Source organism: Phasianus colchicus, chromosome 8 (assembly GCF_987193195.1).
Source record: "Phasianus colchicus chromosome 8, bPhaCol1.hap1.1, whole genome shotgun sequence".
In the NCBI taxonomy this organism is placed as follows: domain Eukaryota; kingdom Metazoa; phylum Chordata; class Aves; order Galliformes; family Phasianidae; genus Phasianus; species Phasianus colchicus.
The window spans coordinates 5,943,973-5,966,737 of NC_143443.1; the positions used below are offsets into that span (position 1 = coordinate 5,943,973).

The 22,765-nt window shown below is 38.0% G+C and overlaps 1 protein-coding gene across 3 annotated transcripts in view; it reads right to left on the reverse strand.

Annotated features, from left to right (window-relative positions):
- Positions 1-1,371: 1,371 nt before the first annotated feature.
- Positions 1,372-22,765, reverse strand: part of PARG (poly(ADP-ribose) glycohydrolase) — a 60,550-nt gene continuing 39,156 nt past the window's right edge. For all 3 annotated transcript variants that reach the window (XM_031602479.2, XM_031602478.2, XM_090144777.1), the window contains 8 exons: positions 22,269-22,329; positions 21,755-21,830; positions 20,313-20,460; positions 14,833-14,911; positions 13,853-13,961; positions 10,360-10,465; positions 5,437-5,565; positions 1,372-4,714 (listed from right to left, as the gene is read on the reverse strand). In XM_031602479.2, coding sequence (XP_031458339.2) covers positions 4,551-4,714; positions 5,437-5,565; positions 10,360-10,465; positions 13,853-13,961; positions 14,833-14,911; positions 20,313-20,460; positions 21,755-21,830; positions 22,269-22,329 — 872 coding nt within the window. In that variant the 3' untranslated portion in view covers positions 1,372-4,550. The remainder of the gene's footprint in view (positions 4,715-5,436; positions 5,566-10,359; positions 10,466-13,852; positions 13,962-14,832; positions 14,912-20,312; positions 20,461-21,754; positions 21,831-22,268; positions 22,330-22,765) is intronic.

The following is a 22,765-nucleotide window of genomic DNA, read 5'->3' on the forward strand; positions in this document are numbered from 1 at the left end:
AACTAGCAGCCCAGGATTAGGCAGCTTTTGTTTAAGGCAAGTTAGGTACGGGAAGCATTCCACATGCAATCCGTTTGATCTGAAACAGAGTTGACTGTAAATGCAGAAATATGTGGACAGCAGTCAGCCAGCAAAGTCAGATGGCAAAGATAATGCAGCATCTCTACCATGCATTAGCAACCTGCACTGTCAGCAGTTTGTGTCAGCTTCTTTAAGCTGCTGCAGTGTATATCTCACTCAGCACACACAGGGTGGTGTCTGTGTCTCCTGTACATCCATAAGCCTCACAGCACTGTACCACAGTATTCTCAGGAAGGCTTAGAACATACTAGAGCTTCCTTTAACAGCATTCTGAGTGCTACTTGCCAGAACCAGGCAATCTAACCCCAGCTTGACAGCTCAGTTAAGCAGAAATTGATGGTATTGTTGTAATGGAGCTATCAGTGACAGATACCTCCTACGTGGTTCCCAGGTCAGACTCACTTAAGCAATGATAAACGAACGTGAAACACTGTTAGCACAAAACAAGATCATAAACACTCAATTTTTAGTTAAAAATCTTGAGATGACTGCAGCATCTTGCTATTTCCATGGCTTTCTGGATGCTTTTATTCTTGTCAAAAACATACTACTTCTCCTGGCTCCCCATCCTTACAGCTTATAACACACATCAACCCTTTTCCACACAGTCGTCATGCTACCAGAGCTGCCATCTCCAGGCTGTCCAACACTTGGTATCACCATGAGGCAACTGGTTATTCTGACCATTCGCACAAGAAAGATTAAATCTAAAACCAGGAATAAGCAAGCAGTGCTTGAGGATCAGCCTTTCCATTTTCTTCGCTACTGAAAACTGAAATGTGAGCGTAAGAGCTACAATTCCACCTGTCCCAGAGTTTCCTTCAGTAAACCCACGGGATGAATTTATTCTTTAACTTAGCTAATGCACAGTGACTTTGGGTATGGCACTTACTCTTAGAAGGTAAAAAGAAGTATAAATAAGCCAGAAAATAGGGAGCAACTGCAAAAAGGTGCAACTACAGGAATGAGTGGTCACCAAGGGAGTCTCTCTAATTGGGGAGCTGCTGTCAGGGGCTGATGTTTCATCTGCCATCAGGCTCTCTTAAGACTAATCCAAATTTGCAATAGTTCCTTCCTTTTTTAATTACTAAGCACAATGAATCAACTGCAACAGTATTACACAGTATGAACAAATTATGATATTATGTTGAGAGAATTATTAGATTTACTACTATTGCAGCACTGGCAGTCAATAGTACAACTCCTATGGGGTTGGGCCATGTACACTCACATGTACTGGAATTTCTCAGTCCTGGAAAGTATATTGGAACACAAAGCAGACCACACTGCTTCAATCAATTTTTTAATTGTATTCCTACAAAAGTCATGTAAACATTAGCATACAGATCCAGAAAAATCAATATAATATAATGATGCATAAACTGTACTTTAGAAGAATGTCAGGAACAGTTCATCAATTTATAAATTAATATATACAGAAATGGGTACTCAGAAGAACACCTCATAACCGAGGAGTTTAGGTGCCAGAGCTGTAGAACAAACAGCAGCACTCTGACACCAAACTTTACTAGGAGGCAACACTGCAATCTAAATGACTGCCTGTTGTTTGATACTAAGCATTCAGTTTAGCTGCTAAAACAAGTATAAAACAATAGTTTTGGTAGGAAGTTTATTTTTATCTGAAAACATGTAACAAACATCCTTAAAGTAATAATAATAATAATAATAATAAAAAAGAACAATACTCCATAAATAGGTTTCCAGGTTTCTAGAAATGTGAATATGAAGCTTGCTAGGTTGCAAAGAGCATCGGGCCTTCTGCTCCATGCTATGTCCAACAGAGCACCAAAACACATCTCTAGCTAAAGAAAAAATTTCAGGTAGGTTACAAATGGAGAGTGGTAGTTGGATAGAAAAAGTGAGGTGCAGAGTACGTGTTGGGCTCATTCAAAATTCCTCCTTCCCCATGCAGCACTCTGGGCACTTCAACACTTACTGAATTCCAAAGCCATGGCAATCTAACACCACTGGTAACTCTTCAGCTCTTGGCTTTTCATCGTCCAGAAAAACAAAACAAACCAAGAAAAATGTAATCTCCAGCCTGCCTGCAATTGAAGACACATTCCAAGAGTTCTTACAGTTCTTTATGAGTTCAGGGACAAAGGCAGAACACGGGATAGATCATTCTTACTCAGATGACATTAAACAGAAAACAAGTTTTCTTTTTCTCCTGTCCACGTAGTCATATTTCATAGGAAAAAGTGTATGGAAAACATATCCTTAAGAGCAATCTCAGAAGCTGCTCTTTCCCCTGGTTGAAAGGTCTCCAGTATCAGTGAAAATAAAGCTGACAGAACTAGGAACTGCCTAGAAATAGTTGACACTCCAAAAGCGTATGTGAATACACTACTATATGAACTTCAGAGAATCTTTCCAAAACTAAATATTTATTTTCTCTGATTCTAGAGCCAAACTAAAATTTTATGCCATCTTATTTGGTACATTTTTCACTTACGGAAGTATCATTTCCCCTCACAACAGAAATACATACAGCACTGATAAAGATGCATGTATTTATGATAAAGGAGAAGTCACACCTGGCCACCTAAAACTTTTTGCTGTATTTTCTTCCCGTTGGTTGGAACAAATCCTGTTCACCTTTTCTATAGGAAATCCTGAGTAGTACAGTGAAGATGTGGCAGGCAGCACCAATTTTGCCTCACGGCCCTTAATCGATCGGGTCCATTTGTCATCAGCACTGCATCTAGAAGTTCTGTCATTGCCAGAATCTCAGCCAACATAAAAACACAAGCAGGAGAAAAGATTTCTGCAAAGTTAGAGGATACAAGCAAACACCAAGAGGGGCCTGAAATTCTATTGTAAACCTTCTCCTTGACACAGATGCGTGTGAAGAAAACCATAGCTGGCAGGAATAATAGGACAAAATCAGCCGAGCTGCTGTGTGTCACATTTGAAGCAACACTTCCTAGCAGCCCACTGCAGCACTGATGCAATGCTGTAGCACTCTGAAGTCATTTGTAAGTGACCCAAACAATCTGATACTGCTCTTCCACTAGAGCAGCTCAAGCAGTGGGTGCTTTACTGCTAGACTACCAACAGCTTCCACTATTTAATTAGTAGGTCACGTTTCAGGCTTGGAGATGTTCTACCAGACACCAGCCGAAAGGATTTGCTGATACTACAGCCATAGCTTGCTACATTTCCTGCTGTTGTTACTTGTATTGCTCAGAGAGCAGCCATGACAGACCAGGCAGATCTGAAACAGAAGAGGTTAAATTTAGCAATGTTGGCCTAAACTTAAATTGGGTTTAATTACTAACAGAAAACATTTCATTGAATCGGCCCTGTATGTAGACCTAGGAAGTTTTTTCACCTATTTATCTGTAGATTTGTGTAAAATGTTAACATACTACGGAAACAATCATTTGGTATTCACAGAGACACTAAAAACAGTTTTTACAGATCTTTACCTCTCTCCAATGTTACTATTCCCACACCTAAGACAACATAGGTGCAAATTCCTCACAAAACCTTACGTTCTTATCTGTAGCCTGGGCTTTCCTCCCACTGATACACAAGTGGTTTCCATTTGTTTTCCCACAGGGATCTAATGCTCACATACTGCAATAACAGAGAACTGATATGAGAATATCAACAAAATTACAGCAGACCTTAATTCAAATGAAGTTGTCAACAACAGTGATCCTTGAGGAACTTCATGTATCCTAATATGCTTATGACCTTGTTCAGTATTGTAACAGATAGCACCAACAAGATGGTTTTAGAAGTTTAATATATGAATGCTTCCTTCTGCTTCTAACTCTGATCACATACCTCATTTTCCCACCCATCTGTTCTTCAGACTCTATCTGCTTCTTCATGATAACTTTTTCTAATTTGACCAAGATAATGCAGTTCTGAAATGCATTATGGCTCCTCCAGAATCTTCACATTTAGCCATTTATTACAAAGTATATTAAAGCCAGGACATTTTAAACTAAATGTATGAAAATTTTGATAAGAATAACAGAAGTACTGAGGCAGTCTTAAGGAGGTAATCAAATTGTTACAACTTTCAATAAGAACAGTAATTACAATGTTTCTCTCTAAAATCATTCTGGGGGTTATATGGCTCCACGTACTCCAGCACTATGCTTAGCAAGAAGTCGAGATACAGAGAAATCTTCTGAAATCTTTCAGCAATATCATGATTGAAATACAAGTGTTTACAAAATCTCCTGCTAAACAAGGTGTAATGCAAACCAGATTTATCACAGAAATCCCCTCTGTACACACATGAACAAGGTTTTCATGTACGAAGCCACCAAACAAGATATCTTGTCTCTCAAAGTTAGATTTTTGGATGTTTGATAACTACCAATGCAATCAATAGATATTAAGGTATCCAATTCATACTTTCCACTCAGCAACTCAAACAATATACGAGTGGGAGGAGTCGAACAATATTCTGATTCAACACATTTATCTTAATCTTCAAAGCACAACCCTTTTTCTTCATCGTCATCTGTAGAATCTGCATAGGACTCAATGGTGTTATATATGAAAGAGTACAGCTTCACTTCTGGTCCTGAAGTAGAACAGGTTCTGCATTCTTCATTGTAGTATCTGAGTAGCAGCCTATAAACATCCCCTTGAAAATGAAAACAAAGACCATGTTTAAAGAAGAATTAAATCATGCTATAAACAATGTATAGCTGCAACTGAAGACTAGAAATGCCTGGAACAGTGCCAAGTGGTATCTCTAAATGAGCAGTGAAAGAGGAAGTAGACAACTGCACAAGGGACACACTACTGTTTCCAAGTTTCTTCATAACACAGGGCAGACTCCCTCCTCTTTCTGCTCAGCTATCCGAACACTGATTTCTATACGTACCACTTACAAATGTACTGCCATTTACCAAGCTTCCTACTTTTGTCCCAGATAATAAAGACTCTAAAATTACAGTGGGGGCAGTGGATACACTGCTTTCATCGTACTGCAGCTGGATAACAGATTTGACTATTATTTTTGCTTATAAAAATCAAGCCAAAAGCACTATAACTCCAATCTATATACCAAGAATGTATAAGCAGACTTTTTTTTTTAAGCCTTTAAATTTGCATTAAAAAACTTTTGCAAGTCTTACATCTACAACATCTGTATTTTCCAAATTCTGGAGAATTCTTAAGTTATTCTAGGATCCTCAATTAACATTGTTGAGTTGACCCTGTGTCAGAAGAGCTCCTCACTCTGAAATCAGGTGCCAATAAACTAAGACCATTTGCTTGGGCTCAGGACTTGATGACAATAATTCTTACTGGATTATTTCCAGGTATACAGTAGTCTGCATGCATGAAAAGGTTTATGCTCACCAACAGTTTGGTTCTTCTCACAGAGAAAAGTATGCATACTGTAAATATCTCGCATCAGCTCCACATCTCCAAAGGTAAAATAAACAATATCACGTCCAGACTCAGCAGCTGCCAATATCTGTATTAAGGCTGAAAGAAGAGGGGGGAAAAAAAATTACATGCATGAGCGCAAGACAAAACATGGTATAAGTTTTACTGCAAATAATTATACCGCTCCTGTTTGGGTGAACACTGCAAAGCAATGCAAACGATAGAAAATTACTTCCACTTTTAAAACAAAGCAGCTCAGTACTGAAGTATTCTGATTGAGCCACTAGAGATAACTTTCCAGATAAATAATGCTCTTTAAAAAAATAATTAATTAAAAAAAATATAGATAGATAGATAGATATAAAAATTGAAGTTCGTCCTCCCCAGCCCTAAGCTGCATACAGCCATTAGTTAACCAATAAATACATCCAGCAAGATAAAAAAAAAAAGCAGACCATCCTGTTATAATCCTGGGTTTAAGCAATTTAGATGAAGTCAGAATAGAATTGACATTCTCCTCGTTCCTTCTGACGGAACGTAGCTAACCCTTTTGTTACTTAAGCTACACAAAGCAGAAGCTGACCAATTTGGTTTTTTTAATCTCCCAAGTGGAGATCTATGATTCTACCATACAATTTAAGGTGTCTATTTTGCCCACAATCAAAGTGCACAGCATGAAATATCGTGTCTTGTTGTGACCTCTAAAAAAAGGGAGGTGATGATGTCAGCAATGCGACTGTGGTTTATTTCCAGTTTTGTGTCAAATTCCCTGAACCAAGCTGCATCTCATGTTCTGGCAAATGCTATGAAGTAGACTGGCTCTGCTATAGGAAAAAGGAACAAGAATGATCCTTGTTTTGGAAACAGATTGTTGAAGATTTGCACTGGAAAATTATCTGGGGTATTGGCCAATAATCTAGGTGAGCCAAGATAATGATCTGCTGCAATTGGAGAGAGAGGCTCTGTTCCCTTCTCACTGTTTGTTGCCTCTCTCAGGTGCTCATTAGCATCTCCACTGAGCCAACTCCAGTCTCCAACCCGGCAGAAAAATCCTCTGACAAGAGAGTAAAAGCTAACTGTTCTCTGCAAGACAAGCAGTTGAGTTGGCTGAGTGATGGGTTTACTGAGAGCCAGAAGTGATGTAAGGAAGAGCACCTGGGAAGGGGGGAAGTAAAAAAACAGAGCCTTTGAGGCAGCACCCAACTATTAAATAGCACAGCTTTTTCCCCAAGCAGTACTGTGAGGTTGGACTGTCACAGGCACATATCATCAATGACATTCCTTTAAGGTTATGTTACATCAGTCCAAACAACAAACTCCCATAAACTATTTTATCTGTTGCTACTTGTTTCAGAGCCTATGGGTACAGCTTCCGTGTTCATTCTCATAATGACTACATCAATCATATTTTAATTATCTGTACTTATTGGGTAGAAAAGGAAAGATTTTATTCTAAATAAAACAGCGTACGTACTGCATTACCACCTGCAATGGAAGCTAAATTGACAGCTTGTCATAGCTCAGCTATGAAAAGAGACTTAAAATATTGCATTCTTTAATCAAAAGTCTCGTAGACCTACAGCTAAAATTATAAATTACATGGAGCACATGTGAAATTAATCTCAATCTGGGAGTGATATTTAATTAAATTACTGAACCAGCTGTAGATTTGGTAAAGCTTCAGTAGTTCAGCTTTTAAAGGGCCTAATTAACTAGCTTGCACAGGGGAACAGAATCTAATGAATCTGCATATTAATTCCAAACAAACAATGCAGTTTCGCTTCACACAAGAAACATTACAAGTACTTCACTATTCATTTTGACTCCCTATAAATCTCATGAAATGAGAGTCAAAATTTCTGTAAGAGTCAGTCTTTTGAGTATTAATACAATACAGCACCATTTGAAACATCCACGCAGAAACAAGATACAGAAAAGACCACCAGTAATAGATCCTGGGGCTCTCTTGTTCCCTGTGCCCCAGGCAGATCTGATTTCAGAGAATCCCAAGTTGGAAGGGACCCATAAGGATTCATCGAGTCCAACTCCTTGCTGTACACAACACCACCCAAAAATTTCATTTAATTCTTCAGGAACTGCACCTGAAGGAATATTTTTTCTGCCACCCACTGAGCCCAAGATTCCAGCATAGAACAAATCTTTCAATAGCCTCTTCCTCTTGAACCTTATTTTTTCAGATACATAACACCAAGTCACAAAAAGAGTACTTGGTCATATTTGTTACAATTTAAATTTAGGTATTTATGAGATGCCTCAATACAGAAAATCTCTTCTGCATTTTCAGTAATAAAACACTTAAAAAAAAAGCCTTTTCGACAGTTGCATAGAACCCTGTAGCTGTAAATTCTTAAATCATCCTCTGGCTTCAGAAACAAGACAAGATCTTCCAAATTCTCCCAATCAGATAAACATATTTCATCAGCATTTCAAGTCCTATGTTCCACACTAAGGAAATATTTCCAACTAAGCTGAAATATGTCTCATTTATTTATTGGGTTCTTGGTTCATAAAGCCAAATATTTTTTTCCTTCCCCATGAAGGCTTCTTTCTCATCATCTGTGACCTTGATTGTAACTATGCTTATATGATGATCAAAAAAATCCATCCAATACTTCATAATGGAACTTACTCAATTATATCTGATTACATCAAACTACGTGGTTGTTCTGAAGTCTCTGTTACAGATCCAGACAATAGATGAACACCGTCATCCTTTCAAATGTAAGAATGTCACATGCAAAACACATTTTAATCTATGGAAATTGTCATTTTCAATACACTGCCAAGCCTGTGTGATCAACACTGTTACTTTGGGTTCAGTAAAGTGCGATACTGATAATCTCAGAGTTTGAAAACATATTCCAAAATGAGGAAATTATGAATCCCTATGAAGTGTAGAAGATTATTCCGCAGCATAACAAATTTGGTCATAGTGAAGTGAAACCACAGAGAGGATTTGCAGTTCCAAATAATCCTATACAGTATTTTAGAAAGGAGAAACAGCTTTAGTAGTTAGCACTATATAAGAAGCATCTGAAACAGACAAGAGTTCATTTGGTTATCACATATCAAGTACAAACGTAGTCTGACAAAACACACAAGCCAAACTACTGTACCCTTTTTGTAGCTCATAATTTACCAAAACAAAAACCAAAAAAAAAAACCTGCTATCTTATTTCCAGTTAGAACAGGCTTGAAGAAAAATGTCACACATTAAAGACTAGCTCCATACCCTATAGCACATCACTGTCAATTAATTCACTTTATTAAGTATTGATTTTGCAGAGTCAACTAAGAAATCAAGCTTGCTTCCCAAGAAGAATATGGTTGAAGTGAGGTGTTCTTTTTTAAGGCCTAGCAAAAGAACAGGAGATGACTTGAGAGTGCAATCATAGTTTAAAATGAGCATTTTCGTAACACTAGCACTGGCTGTTAATTGTTAATTCTGGCAAGTAGGAGGGAGGAGGGGGAAAACAAGGTTGACCCAAAAAACAGAAAAACTTCATGTTTTGAGCTTTTAGTTTAATTTTAACTTAACTGAAAGCTCACAGTAGATTTATAGACTCAGCAACTCATGGCTCATTTCTTTGTTGGCTAAAACACCTTTTCTTATGGGCTTCCTCCTCAAATGGACTCAGCTCTCCTGGTCTTTGTCAGCATATCTTACTTTTGAGCTCTGACTGATAGACAACAAAGTCAAGCCCTCCAGTGAGCAAACTCTATTCTAAAAGTTACATCTAGCATTGAACAAGTAACAGCTTGGATCAGATGAACAGTATGTTTGTTTTTTTTTTTTTTTACAATTGGAAACTCATTAAAAAAAAGAGATACTGCCAATCAGAATATGTATTAAGCCTTCCTAGCATGAATCATCATCAAGTATGATCAGATCCTACATTTGGTACTCATGTTCTGTACATGACAACCCATTTTATCCAAAAGAAATCAAAAACAGCTGTCAGCAAGGCAATGACTACTGACAGAAAAATAGATTCTCAGTGAACAAACCACAGCTGGACAGAAAACTCATGGAAGTTGGTAGCCTAGTGACTGTTTGTCTGATAACGTACCTCCCCCTGCCCCAAAGTTGTTCAGAAAAACAAATTTTAAATACTTCCCACAAGTCTGAAAATAACCAAAATGTTAACTTATACTTAAAATTTCATAAATTTAATTTAAACATCAGGATGTGCCATTTCTTAACTTGATGGGAAAAGTTTTACATCAATGTAGTAGGCGTGTGATATCTGTTGCACTAGATAAACTCTAATTAAAAATAAAAGAACACAAGAAAGTGAGAAATAGCAGGTGAGACTGCAAAGAAAGAAGCATGCCTTAGTGACTGACAGCCTCTCTGGCATACTGCAGTCTATCACAGAGCATGACATTAAACATTGCCAGCAAGTTTCTGAAACCTCCCAAATGAGCAAGTACTTTGAACACTTTGCAGAGATATTAATTTTTAAGCAAAAGCTGTAAAGACCGGCTCAGGAAGATTAGCAGAGTTACCTAACTGAGAGTTAAAATGAGACTGAACTAATATTCAATATCCGTTGTTTTGAAGTTTTCAGTGTTACAAGAGCACGTAAACCTGGCATTTCAGAAACAACCATGGCTATTTCAAATTTTAAACTGAAAACAGCATCGAAAAACAGCATGCAACAGTATTTAAGGTCACAGCAGTCATGTCCAAAGATCAAAGTTAATGAAACAGGTCTGTAGAAAGTTTAACTACCATTTGGATTCTTGTCTACAATTTATTCACACTGAACAAAACCAAAAAATGTACTTAGTCCCAAAAAAGAATAAGATCAAAAATCAAAATTTAAGTTCATGGATTCATTTGAATCTTAATGTCTTGCTATGATTTACCTTTTAATCTGGAGTCCCCTCCAAAGGCACCACACCCCCAGTTTCCTGTGGCTATTGCAGAGAGATTTTGCGGTGGAACATTGGGTCTAGAGAAGCCACAGTAGGCCTGCAGGCAGACAAGAGTCAGAAGATGAAGCTGACAGGCACATTGGTGCATTATTTTCAAACAACTGAATGATAACAATCAGTATTGTCTTCCAGCAATTAAAAAAAAAAATCAAATAAGCTCAATATACCATTTAATCTTCCTTTAAGTTGAAAGTAAACCACAGTAGAATTAAGGAATAAATTCTTTATTTAGGCATTCTTTTAAGGCAAGAATAATTTTGCCTTGTTCTGATCCAAGTTAAAAATTAAATGCAGGTGCAGATTTCCATGGATTTGACTTAACTATTGGTAAGTTGACAGAACAGCTGGAGCAGGGAATATAACCTTCAACATCAGGTTTTATCACATCTTTTTGGTACACGTTGGAGACACGTCAGTTCTGTACTGCTTCGTATACCATAATTTTTTGGGATGCATTACTTGGGAAGTATGAAGCTGTCAATTTTATCATTATTATTACTAGTCAGTGGTTATCCAAACAGGCTCCATGACATTAATGACTGCAAGCCCAACTGTACATCAGATGTTCTTTAACATTTGGAAAGTGGAACTTCCAACTGGAAAAATTATTGAGAGGGAGATTTAGGTTGGATATCAGGGGGAAGTTCTTTACAGAGAGAGTGGTGAGGTGCTGGAACAGGCTGCCCAGAGAGGTTGTGGATGCCCTGTCCCTGGAGGTGTGCAAGCCCAGATTGGATGGGGCCCTGGGCAGCCTGGTCTGGTATTAAATGGGGAGCTTGTTGGCCCTCCCTGTGGCAGGGGGTTGGAGCTTCATGATCTTTGAAGTCCCTTCCAACCCTGGCCATTCTGTGATTCTGTGGACAGACTTCATGAGGCAACAATCTGAAGGGACAAGCAAAGATGGAGCTATGACATCTCGTACAAAAGGATCTGCAAATCTTAATGTTGAAATGAGGTAGAATTTTCTCTCTCTCATTCTGACTAGCCAAATTCAGACAATATTGATTTCAGTTAAACCAGAAACAAACGTCGGCCTCAGACACCTTTCATGGAAGCAGAGAGAACATCTGGTTCTTTAAAACAAGTAGATGTTAGAGAGGAGAAATCATATAGGCTTCTAAGAAAAGGCAAGCTGTAAGAAGAATCACTTGCTTCAAGTTGTTTCAATCATTTCTTAATGTTCCAAAATAACAGATGGACAAAAGAGCCTCTGGAAACAAACAGAGGCTGAGCAATGCCTACTACTAATAATAAACCCGTATTTAACAGCTTGCGTGCATATACTTACACTTACCTTGTCCTAATTTATTTAAAGAAAAAAAAGTAGACTGCAGCCTATTCTACCACCTTTTTTCCCCCCACACATGAAAAGTCGTAAGGTTAACATTAATTTTAGAACAAACTGAAAGAACCAAACCCACCGAATACAGTTGAACACATTTGATTTGTAAAAACATCAGTCACTTAAAAACTTAGTTCTCTTTACTACTATAAGAACTTCATTTACTCACAGTTCAAATTTCCTTTAAATATTCCCAGTCCTCAAACACCGCCAGTCAGACTGACACAGTATATCAAAGCCTCACGTACCTACTGTAATTTATGTTAAAAATCCAAATCCAATCAATAACTCTGAAAATGGTAGGCAGATCATAAATTCGCTAGCGTAAATCATTTGCATTTTGTACCAAGATATCACTGTGGTTCACAAAATTTATTTACTGACTCTTTCAGGGCTAATTTCATTTCCAACCAAAAAGCAACAAGCTGATGAATGTTACTTTAATCACGAAGCCAAAGTTTTAGGACTAAATTAAATTAGTCCTTCAGGACTGCACATCATTTCTGGGAGGAAAAATAAGCTGATAAGAAGAAGGTACATTCCTTTTCCTTTTCTAGCTGAGAGTTAAGAACACACTGCCCTACATTTGAATTTATTTTAAATGCATATAGAATTTCATCGTCTCCTGCACTAAAGAAAGTAGGGGACCTCCTAACAATTGTAGCATGACCTCACACCTAAACCCCCAACTAAAGCAGATGCCTGCTGCATCTGTTATCATATAAGCATGCTACTATCCTGTCTTTTCAACCTAAATGTAAGTATGCTAAATGTAGGTGTATAAACATTTTTGTACTCAACTGCACAGTGAAAAGAGTGTTGCATTGCTATAACGGGCCACAGACCTCTCACTGTCTGTGTCCTATGCTAACGTCTGAGGCCTTCAATGTGGCCCATTAATCTTGTTATCAACTTACATTACGAGAATTTGCTATTTGAACTAGAGATTGATACCAAGTATCTCTTGTTATGATAAAATTTAAGAATGGGATACAAGCAAAGACTTTGAAAACATCAGTGCAGGCCAGAAGCTAGTGTCCCAGATTCACAAACAGTTCACTGATGACAATAATCCATCAATGCAGAAGCATCATCTCCAAAGATGGGGAAAGACTGCTTTATTTTCAAGAGAAGCAGCAAAAAAGCAATCAGCTGAACAAACCAAAGTCCAGGGTAGGCCGACAGCTAGGAACAACCTAGAAACTCAGATATCTTATAACAATATCCCAAATTAGGGAGAAGAGTGGAGAGAAAAGATGCTCATAGCAGTTCCAGCTTCCTTTGTCAAAGATTTCATGAGCTTGGCAATCTTGACAAATAGAACCACCAAGATCAAAAGCTATTGGAACTAACTATACAGTTCTGTACACACACAGCTGATGGAAGATAAGGTTAAGGACTGACCTCTTTAAACATACAGTAATCATTGATAATGTATAAGTACTATCAGTAGGAAATGTGCTGTTTCTGGATGTCAGTCTAAGAGCTTTGTTTAAAGGACTGGAACCAGCCTGACTTATCAATCTCCTAAATGTTCCTATCACTACAAGCTGTTTGACACGTCTATACCCATTCAGTTGCAACAGCCCTTACAGATATTGTGTGAACAGGTAGGAAATTTATGGACAGTCAGATCTCAGCTCAAGGTTACATCAATATATGGAGAGATAAATATGTAAATACTTCAAAAGTTTATCCTGAAGATGGGAGAAAAGCAAGTGGTACCATATTTATGAACTGTCACTGTGTTAATACATGAGGTACCTCCTACTCCATCTTGAATGAAAGGGATTCAGCAAAGCCAATCGTAGGGAGAGAACTTAAAAACATTATTTAGAAGCAAGATAGAGAACAGTCAGCAAAACATGTATCCAAATTTCATTTATATTTTTGAAGATTGAGTAAACTGCCCATTTGAACTATGTATCAAAGGATAAACCGCTCAGACAAGCTTCAACTTCAACGAAGTACACTGTTAGATGGAGATAAACAGTTTTTTTAACTGAAGACAAACACAAAAACAAAAATATTTTAAAAGCATTAATGCAAGCTTCAGGCTGCTTTAAAAAGTGACTGACTTGCCTTGTTGAGCTCTCTTCTGATTTTCTCCGGACCAAACTGATCAAGGAAACGTCTGAAGTGAAACGCATCTATGGCAACAATTTCAGTGTAGCGTCGCTGCCACTCATCCCTAAATTTGGAGTGAGAAGACAAGATGATGACAGTAAGATTAGTTCTTAAATATTGGCCATATAATCACGATCTGAAATGAGCAGTTCCCTGCAGAGCTTTTCCATTGGAAGACACTAGAAAGGTGAGCTTGTAACAACAACAGAGTGCTGACAAAAGCATCAGAAAAGAGAGAAGATTCCCTTATAAATTTATAAATCCTCTGGCCTAGACTCTGAACGAGAAAGTAGAAATATGAAATACATTTCATTAAATGGCACTGTTTATTCAGTACAGAGGAACACTGCAAGGTCACAAAAACATTCTGGCTCTTTTTATCTTCCTCCAGAATTTATAGAATCACCAAAATGTTTGGGTTGGAAGGAACCTTTAAATATCAACTTCTCCTGCCTCAGTCCTGGGCAGGGACACCCCCCACTAGATCAGGATGTGCAAAGCCACATCCAATACAAAACGGATTATTGTGCGTATTCACTACACAAGCACTGCTGGGGAAATAAATGCAAGTGCTTAGAGATTTTTTCTCAGATTCATGATATTAAATCTTATTTTGACACACTAACATCACCTGCATCACAGCACTCATGGTATCACTGTCAAAATTCCTGGGAGGCATTATAATCCCTAGTTCAGTTATCTTCAGAAAACTTTGGGTTCAATACAGATAATTAAAACCTGTTTATCTAAGAATTGACATGTTGGCAGGTATCATCATAAGCATCAGGAGATAACTTTCTTAGCTTGTTGGCTCTTCTGAAGAAAGTAGGATCAAGCTATAAAATTCTATAGTAAGGCAAATACTCAAAGCACCAAATCTTAAGTTTAAGACATTCATTTATTCTTTCACTTAAAATACTTATGTGGAACTTCACCTTGGGGTCTTATCTTCATGGCTTCTTGCCCACCGGTAAGTTTCTGCATAACCTGTATACTCACTGTACTGCTCAGTACCTGAAAGACAAATGATTTCCCATATTACATAAGAATACGTAAATATTTTTCTCTTATAAAATCTTTCATAGTAATCAACACTTCTCTGAATGGATACACAGCTCTCCAAAGCACCAGTTGAAGCTAGAGGTTCGTATCTACACACAACAATACAAGATCATCTTGAAACCAGTAAGAGCTTTTTTTGATGCAATGTGATGTTCTGTGGCAGATGTTACAAACATGGATCTCCTAGGTATGCCATCCAGTGCACATACAACTACGAGACAGTTTTCAACTTGCCATTACCAGATAAAGTAACTGCAGCTCAGACTGAGAGAAAAGATGGAAATGTACAGGAAGTGGAAGCAGGGTTGTGTAGCCTGGGAAGAGTGTAGGGACATCGTCCACATGTGGAGGGCTAAGATCATCAGGAAAGTCAAGGCACAGATAGAGCTGAACTTGGCAAGGGATGTGAAAAATAACAAGAAGGGTTCTATGGGTACATAGGCAGGAGAAGACAGACCCCTCTGATAAATGAGGACGGAGAACTGCTACTGCCTGTAAGCATGATGATAAAACAGTCACTCCACTACTAAAATACGGCAATGCCACCTCATCACAAGGTAGCAAAAAGCTGGGCTGACAGCTTAGGAAACAGGAGAGGAAAAATGTAAAGATTTAAAAGCATCAGTAGCAAGCTGTACGTTTCCACAAAACGACTTCATTTCTCTAACGTAAAATTAAAATCTGTAAATCCACAGAGAAGCTCCGTGGTAAAAACAAAGCAGATTTCCAGTGCCTCAGTGTTACTCTGACTGCTGCCCACCCAGCTTGAGAGTGATCCTACATAGGGATATTGCGTTCAAGGAACATTTACACATTGTACTCAGGGGTATGGCTTAGAAATATTGGTGATAGGTGGATGGTTGAACTGGATGACCTTAGAGGTCTTTTCCAACCTTGGTGATTCTGTGATAGGTAAGACTGCTAAGCTTCCAAGGCTTGCTGCTCAATAAAGCCTCTTTTCCTCCTGTTACTTCATTTTGCTTTTGCTCAGCATGATTCCTGTTCTGTAGTTCCTGACACGAATTCTCAGATACTACTGCAATTCACAGCACTGAATGTACTGGAAGGTCACTGAGCCCAGCTGTGGTGGTCTGTACCAAAGAGGATACTTCTGTAAAAGCCTAGGAAGCCACAAAACCACATCTAGACCATAGCAAACTGCTCTGCCAAAAAGCCCAGCAGGTTATCTTGACAAGCATCAACGGCTATAAGAAAGTAGCTTGTTAAGACCTAGTGATTTTAGCTATTTTTGCTCTATTATGCAAAGTACCTTTCCAGCCTTTACTAAGACCAAGGAGAGCATTCTAGAAGTGTCATGACTCTTGCCCTCTGTTAAAAAGCCAGCTTTCATCCTGTCTAACCAAACTTCAGGTCCTTGCTTCAAAAACCTGGGGATGCAAAAATGCACAGAAAAATCCCTGAAGTAATGCCACAGCAAAATCAGGTTTTCCCATGCAGGGCTTGCAACCTCTGAACAATTTTGAGATGAATTTCCAAAGTAGTAGATTGATGAAAATATCTCATTTGGAAAATTCCATCTCCTACAAGCACAGTTTGGCACAAGTCACCAATAGCATAAGAAAAAGATGACAACTTCAAAGCAATGCCTTAATCACTGTGCCAGCAATTACACCTATAAATATAACAGAAAAATAGTTTACAAAGACCTGTGAGCATTAAAAGTAACCAACAGCACAAAAAATATGATTAGTCAGACAAGAGTGATGCCTATTGCATAGATTGGTGATATTCTAAGAAGATAAATGTTTGAATTTAACCTCAAAGGTTTTCAATCTCTAAATAGAAAAAAAAAAAAACTTTGAAAAAATCAAAAACATAAGACTAATCAACTTTTAACATCATCTGCCGAAGGAATCTGAATGGTTGCTTCCTGTAGTCTCAAGCATATGAAACACAAACTGTTAAAAATGTTTAAAATACTGCTTATACTTCAAAACATTTCCCCTATTTACACAAATCCATTGTAACAGACTTAGCAGTGCTTCTTGAACTCATCTGCCTTATTATCCACTCATTATTTATTTAGATTTTATAGATGATTAACCACACCAAATTCCACCCAAGGCTATTTTGAAAAGCTGCTAATCAAAGTGATTGGGATGGTAGGAGATTGCTCACCAGAAATTCACTTTCTGTTGCAAAACCTAAGTCAAAAGAATTGTGATGGCAGAATACGCCTATATACATTCATCCACATCTTTACACACAAGACAATTATAGGCAGCTTAGATATTCAGAAATCAGCCTCCTAATTGAATCGTAGGCTGTATCTATCATCAGTTAAGACTCTTCCTGACCTAGCCAAAACTGAGATTTACTGATACGCTCGAGCGAAGTGTCTGAGTAAACAGTAAGAAAAGACAAACAAGGGGAGTGCTTGACCTTTCTGGCAGCCTTTAGCTTCAACTCGGAAAAGGAAGCATTTGTGGTCTAACATATGAAAAGAAAAGATGGGATGATGAAGATATTGACAAGGACAGATTAAATGAGTCAAAGGATGGAGCTTGCTTTTTTCAAAGGTTCATTGCTTTCATTAATTTTTATGAAAGTGCAGTGTATGATGACAAAAGCATCGAGAAACAAACAAACAACTAAATGCATATATAGAAAAATCAATAAAAGAGAAACTCAAAGAAATCACACAAACACTAAATTCATGTCCCAGGAACCTAAGGCTAATGAAAATCAGTGGGATTTCATAAGCAAAGCTCTGGAAATATGCCAGATAAGAAGTTATTCAATGGGCAGCACTTCTCCCTGTGAACCACTGGGATACAAACTGCTGCTGCAGGGAGACCGGATACAACGCAGGATAAATTGGATGCGTTAATGTTTGTGATGAATCTCTTTCCTCAAAGCCAAAAAAAGCCAAAAAGCAAGCTACTACATAAACAGAAGCTTACCCAGTCTCAGAAGAAAGCATATGCAAGTGTAATTAAAAAATGCATTCTTAGTGAAACTTGAAGATATAGTATGAGAACAGTGAAATTTCTAGTGCCAGTGTGCTTATGGGAGCATGTTCATGAAATCCACCCTTCCCAGACTCCCATGGTTTTGCTTTTCAATTGCATATGACCTATGTGGTATTATAAAGCTCCCAAGGATGGAGGGGGAGAAAAAAGCCACGCTGTCCCTCACGTATTTTGTCTGAGCTAGAGACCCACTGAAGCATCAGCACCCTTAGCTACGCAAAAAAACAGGGAGCACAAGTAAAAAGCAAGGGTTCAATTTTGTAAACACGGATATGAACGTATATTTACTGCCAGAGGTGGGGGGAAGATCTTGCTCTTTCAATCAGTTCTTCTGGCCCTTATATTGTGCCAACGTTAGTCGTCTGGCTCTTCAGACAGTGGCATGATCAGCCAGCTAATCCAGCTGAAAAACATTTTTTTCCTATGAGTAAATTTTCAGCTGAACTAATTACCTGATCTAGTTTATTGCATGAATAATGTGCTTAGAAGTCTCTGAAAATGGCCATTGTTCAATCTGTAGACTTAAAGCAAACACAGAACACAGCTTCACCCACACTCAGCGCTGTCTGGATATATGCCAACTGAAAGGAAAATAAAAATAAGAAAACAACAAAACACGGAACAACTGAATGAAAAACAGCGACACTTTTTCACAGCTCTACCAGAAGTGTACTTGTAAGAATCTTTGGCATCACTGCTGACATTTCAGTCTGTGTAGAAGAACTTGGTGCACGACCAGTTCCATATTCATTACAGCATTGATCTTAACCAGATACCACACAATCACAATGAATTTAATTTCTCTCCCATTTCTCAGACTCTTCTGCAAACTTAGGCTACAGAGTTATACCCATTAAGCCACTGAGACAAGATGCATTACAAAGAACATAGTTCATCAGGAGGATTGTGACACACAGTAGAGACTTGGCTATGAACTAAGACAGAAGAAATGCAGGGAGATGATAGAAGATCCACTTCCATTAGAGAAAAATACTATCACAGACACTAAATGCAAACAGCATAAAGTGAAGGGGCTTAGGAGAACTAAAAGAATGTCTGTACAGTCAAAGAACACCCCCATTGTTATCTGCTGATACCAAATCACTGCTGTTTTTTTTTTCCCCCACAGTGGAATGGAAGAAACTCTTTCAAAAATACATTTAGTGTTTCTCTCAATCCATTATGACACATCCTGATAGCTGCACTGTTTTTATCCTTCCCAGAAGAGTCTCGCTCAGAGGACAGCACTTCAGTACGTTGATTTTGTTATATCATCATATCCAAAATACATGACAGCAATCAGCGCTGGCCATCAATTTTCTGATTTTTATTTTTCAGTGAATCACTAAATCAAGTTTACCATAAAGATGGCACAGAAAAGGCACTGATTACGGCACAGCGGAAAAACAAAACAAACAAAACACTCTTAGAAAGATTACCGAGGTTAAGACTAAAAACCACAGAGGCTCCGCAGGCTGAAAAACAGAGTATACATAATCTATTACTCTATTTGTCTATAAGATTTCTCAATAATAAATGTCTATAAAGAAAAAAAGTTGAATTTTTTCCCCCATCCGCCAGTCATGAAATACCTAATTGCTGCATCACTACATGAGGAACCACAACACAGCAGCATTTCTTGGGCCTTTCCAGTTCTTGCTAGAGACATCAGCTATTTTGACACTATTTTGATCCAAGGAATAATAAAGCTCTCCACATTTTAAGACAGATGTTAAAACCAACGGAAAAATCTCTTCAGTGAAGCACTTGAGTACCTCCATACCCAACCTCTCAACAATATACTGCACACGCAGTTAGTTTTAACACTGTAAGCGACAAACACAACTTGCAATAAGTACTATGAACATGTCTGTAACTTAAAAGATAAACATCCTCAAGAGACATTTCCTGACTTTCTATCCTTTGTAAAGGATGCTGATTTTCTTCTCTTCCACTTCCTCCTGTTTGGTGACCAAAAGGCAGCACAAACTGCAATAAGGAACAAACCCATCCTGCTTTGACACAACAGAAGTGTTACCTACTAATAACTGGTAATCGTGACTTCTACTGCCCCCAACCATTTTTCAGCTCGGTCTAAAAGCACATTTCAGGACTCGGCATCCTATTCTACAAGGTTAAAAAAAAGTTTTATGTAACACTTGTCTACTTGCCATCACTTGTTTTTATTTCCTTACCAAACGTCTACTGGAACAGTGGCCCCACAGTCTTAAGAGGTGAGGAACAAGAAAACTCATTGACAAATGAGTACTCTCTTTTCCTGCAGAGTTTAAACATACGAAACTTCAAATTGAAACACGTTTTCTACGTAGAAAACCAGAACATTAACTTTAAAGACTAACCTGTGATGATAAGACATTCATTGTGATCCAATACTTCAGTGATGAGCCTTGATACTATCAGCTCTGGGTTGATTAAAAACCGAATTTCTTCTTGTACCAGTCCCACCCCGGTGACACCACCGCCAACAAAACGGTTTGCAAAATCAACCTAACAGGAATATATCCAGGAGGATGATGAGACAAGCAAACAGCATAAAATCTTTTCATTTAATAAGGTAAATAAAACCACACATAAGCTTCGGCTCTGTTAAAATCTACTGCTATCAGTTAAAAAGAAGCAGCAGGACAGAGTCTGATTAGCAGCATGTCTTCTTAATTTTTTCCCTTTCCTACTTGTGAGAAGAAACGAGACAAGTGAGATATTATGCAGCACAATAAAATTATGCATCTCAATGGCTTCGAATTCATTTTTTTGAAAGGGCATATATTTAAAAATGAAATATTTACTGAAATGTGAAAAATAGTAACAGCACATTACGGTGCCTCTTTTGCATTTTAGAGACATTGAAGAATCATTAAGTTGTCCTTTAAGAAGCTTCCTGCCTTGGCTGTCCACACAAAGCACTTTTAGCTCAGTACTGCCCCACATCAGTTGTTCTGTACTTAGCTCTTACAAATTCTCCTTGAGATGCGCTTGAAAAAGGTACATCATTTTGACTGCTAAGCTTTCTGCCTGAAACTGTGAAGTTCTGGACTCTCATTTTGGCTGCAATAACATATTTTTTCACGTTACATTTTACATAGACAATAGTTTTAAAAGCAATTGCTTTATTAAAAGAAAAAAAAGCAACTACTATTTATGCAAACTACTTGCCCATGGAAATTTATAATTAAAAAAAGCTTATATCACATTTTCCTGGCTAAAGATGTTCTATTTACTTATTTATTTATTCAGTAATTGAACTCCAGAAGACAGACTTCTTTCTTTAAGCTGATTTGACAACTGAAGTACGTTCCTTGCTATTGGTATGGACAGGACATCCTCCTTACCAGCCTATTTCAGCTGACTGTCTCCCAGACTGAAACAGTGGTGCTGCAGCAGCAAGAAGTCTCCTGAACTACTGACCTGGTCACCGTCTGGGGCACAACAATCATTTCAAAAGCAAAACAAAAACAAAATAAAATCCCTTGGCAGCTCATAAAAATTACAGTCTGAAACTTTTATCTTGTCAATCTTTGATCCTGGCTTGAACCAAAGGACCTGAAGCTGTCCAGGACTTGTGATTTTCTGTCAGCTACTTCTGCAACAGGTACATGTAACAAAACTCAATGAGCTAGGGAATACTGATGGCACTAAGACTGCCTGTGGAATTCATTCTGATGCTTCATTTACATGCATAACATCTTGTCGTTTAAACCAAGTTTATTTAACTTTAAGCTGGCAGACCATAAAAATGACATAAGCATGACATAAAGCCACATCTACTGTTATATAAACTTACCTGTAGCATACCTTGTCCATTGCTTTCAATAGTGCCCTCATAGGTGACATGCAATCTAGACAGCTTTTTCTGAGATCTTTCATTGAGGAAAAAACATTGCACAGGAAAAAAAAAAATGATGATAGAATCTCCACAAAGACATGAAAACAAAATTCATCCAAAATCTACCTTCTTACACACCTTAACATAATGTGATTAAAAAATCTGAAGGATTAAGTGAAATTTGCCTTCTCAAAAACTCCTTTTTGGAGCTGTCCCTTTTTATACTCTCAAGATCAAAAGCATCAGTTCCGTTCTAAGAATTCACTTAGGACTTGTTGGCTTCACAAGCACACGGACATATGCACAATGCTTAAATTATTTGTATCTGTTCATTCACTTCCTTCTGTACATCTCATTAAAACAAACACGTTTACTGTGATCACTTGCAGGTCTCAATCAATTCAACATTGATGGGATTCAGGTTACACATCATTTAAGCTAATCTTCACATTTAACAGCATGTTTGACTTACCTTTCCCAGTCTGGAAATTCTTGGAGACACTGCCTTGTGAACGTCACCAGTCCAGTGGGTTCTACAGGGAAACCAACCCCAAGGAAAAAATATTAACTGCTAGAGCTTTTGCCCCTACGCTGATTACAACATAATTCCTGGCAGAAACAGGAGAGATTAACTTTGCTCAAAAGCAGCTTTGAATCTTCCTCTGGCAGCCTGTGCTTAAACTGAAACCACTAGGAAGGCTAAAACCACTCATTTCTTTGCAATTTGAGTATTTTTTCAAGGAAAAGCTGTGTGTTAAATGAAAATCACTTGAACTCTAAACACTACCAAAAAGACTTGATGGTCAATTTGAAAATAAAGCGTGCTGTCACTTATGGCAGAAATTGTCAGCCTCTGGAGGTGTCTGTTTTTAAACCCCAATAGGCAACACAGAGTATTCAAGCTATGTGTGGACGAAGCAGCAGCTCATATTTCCAAACAACTACTAAGTAAATAAAGACAGATTTCAA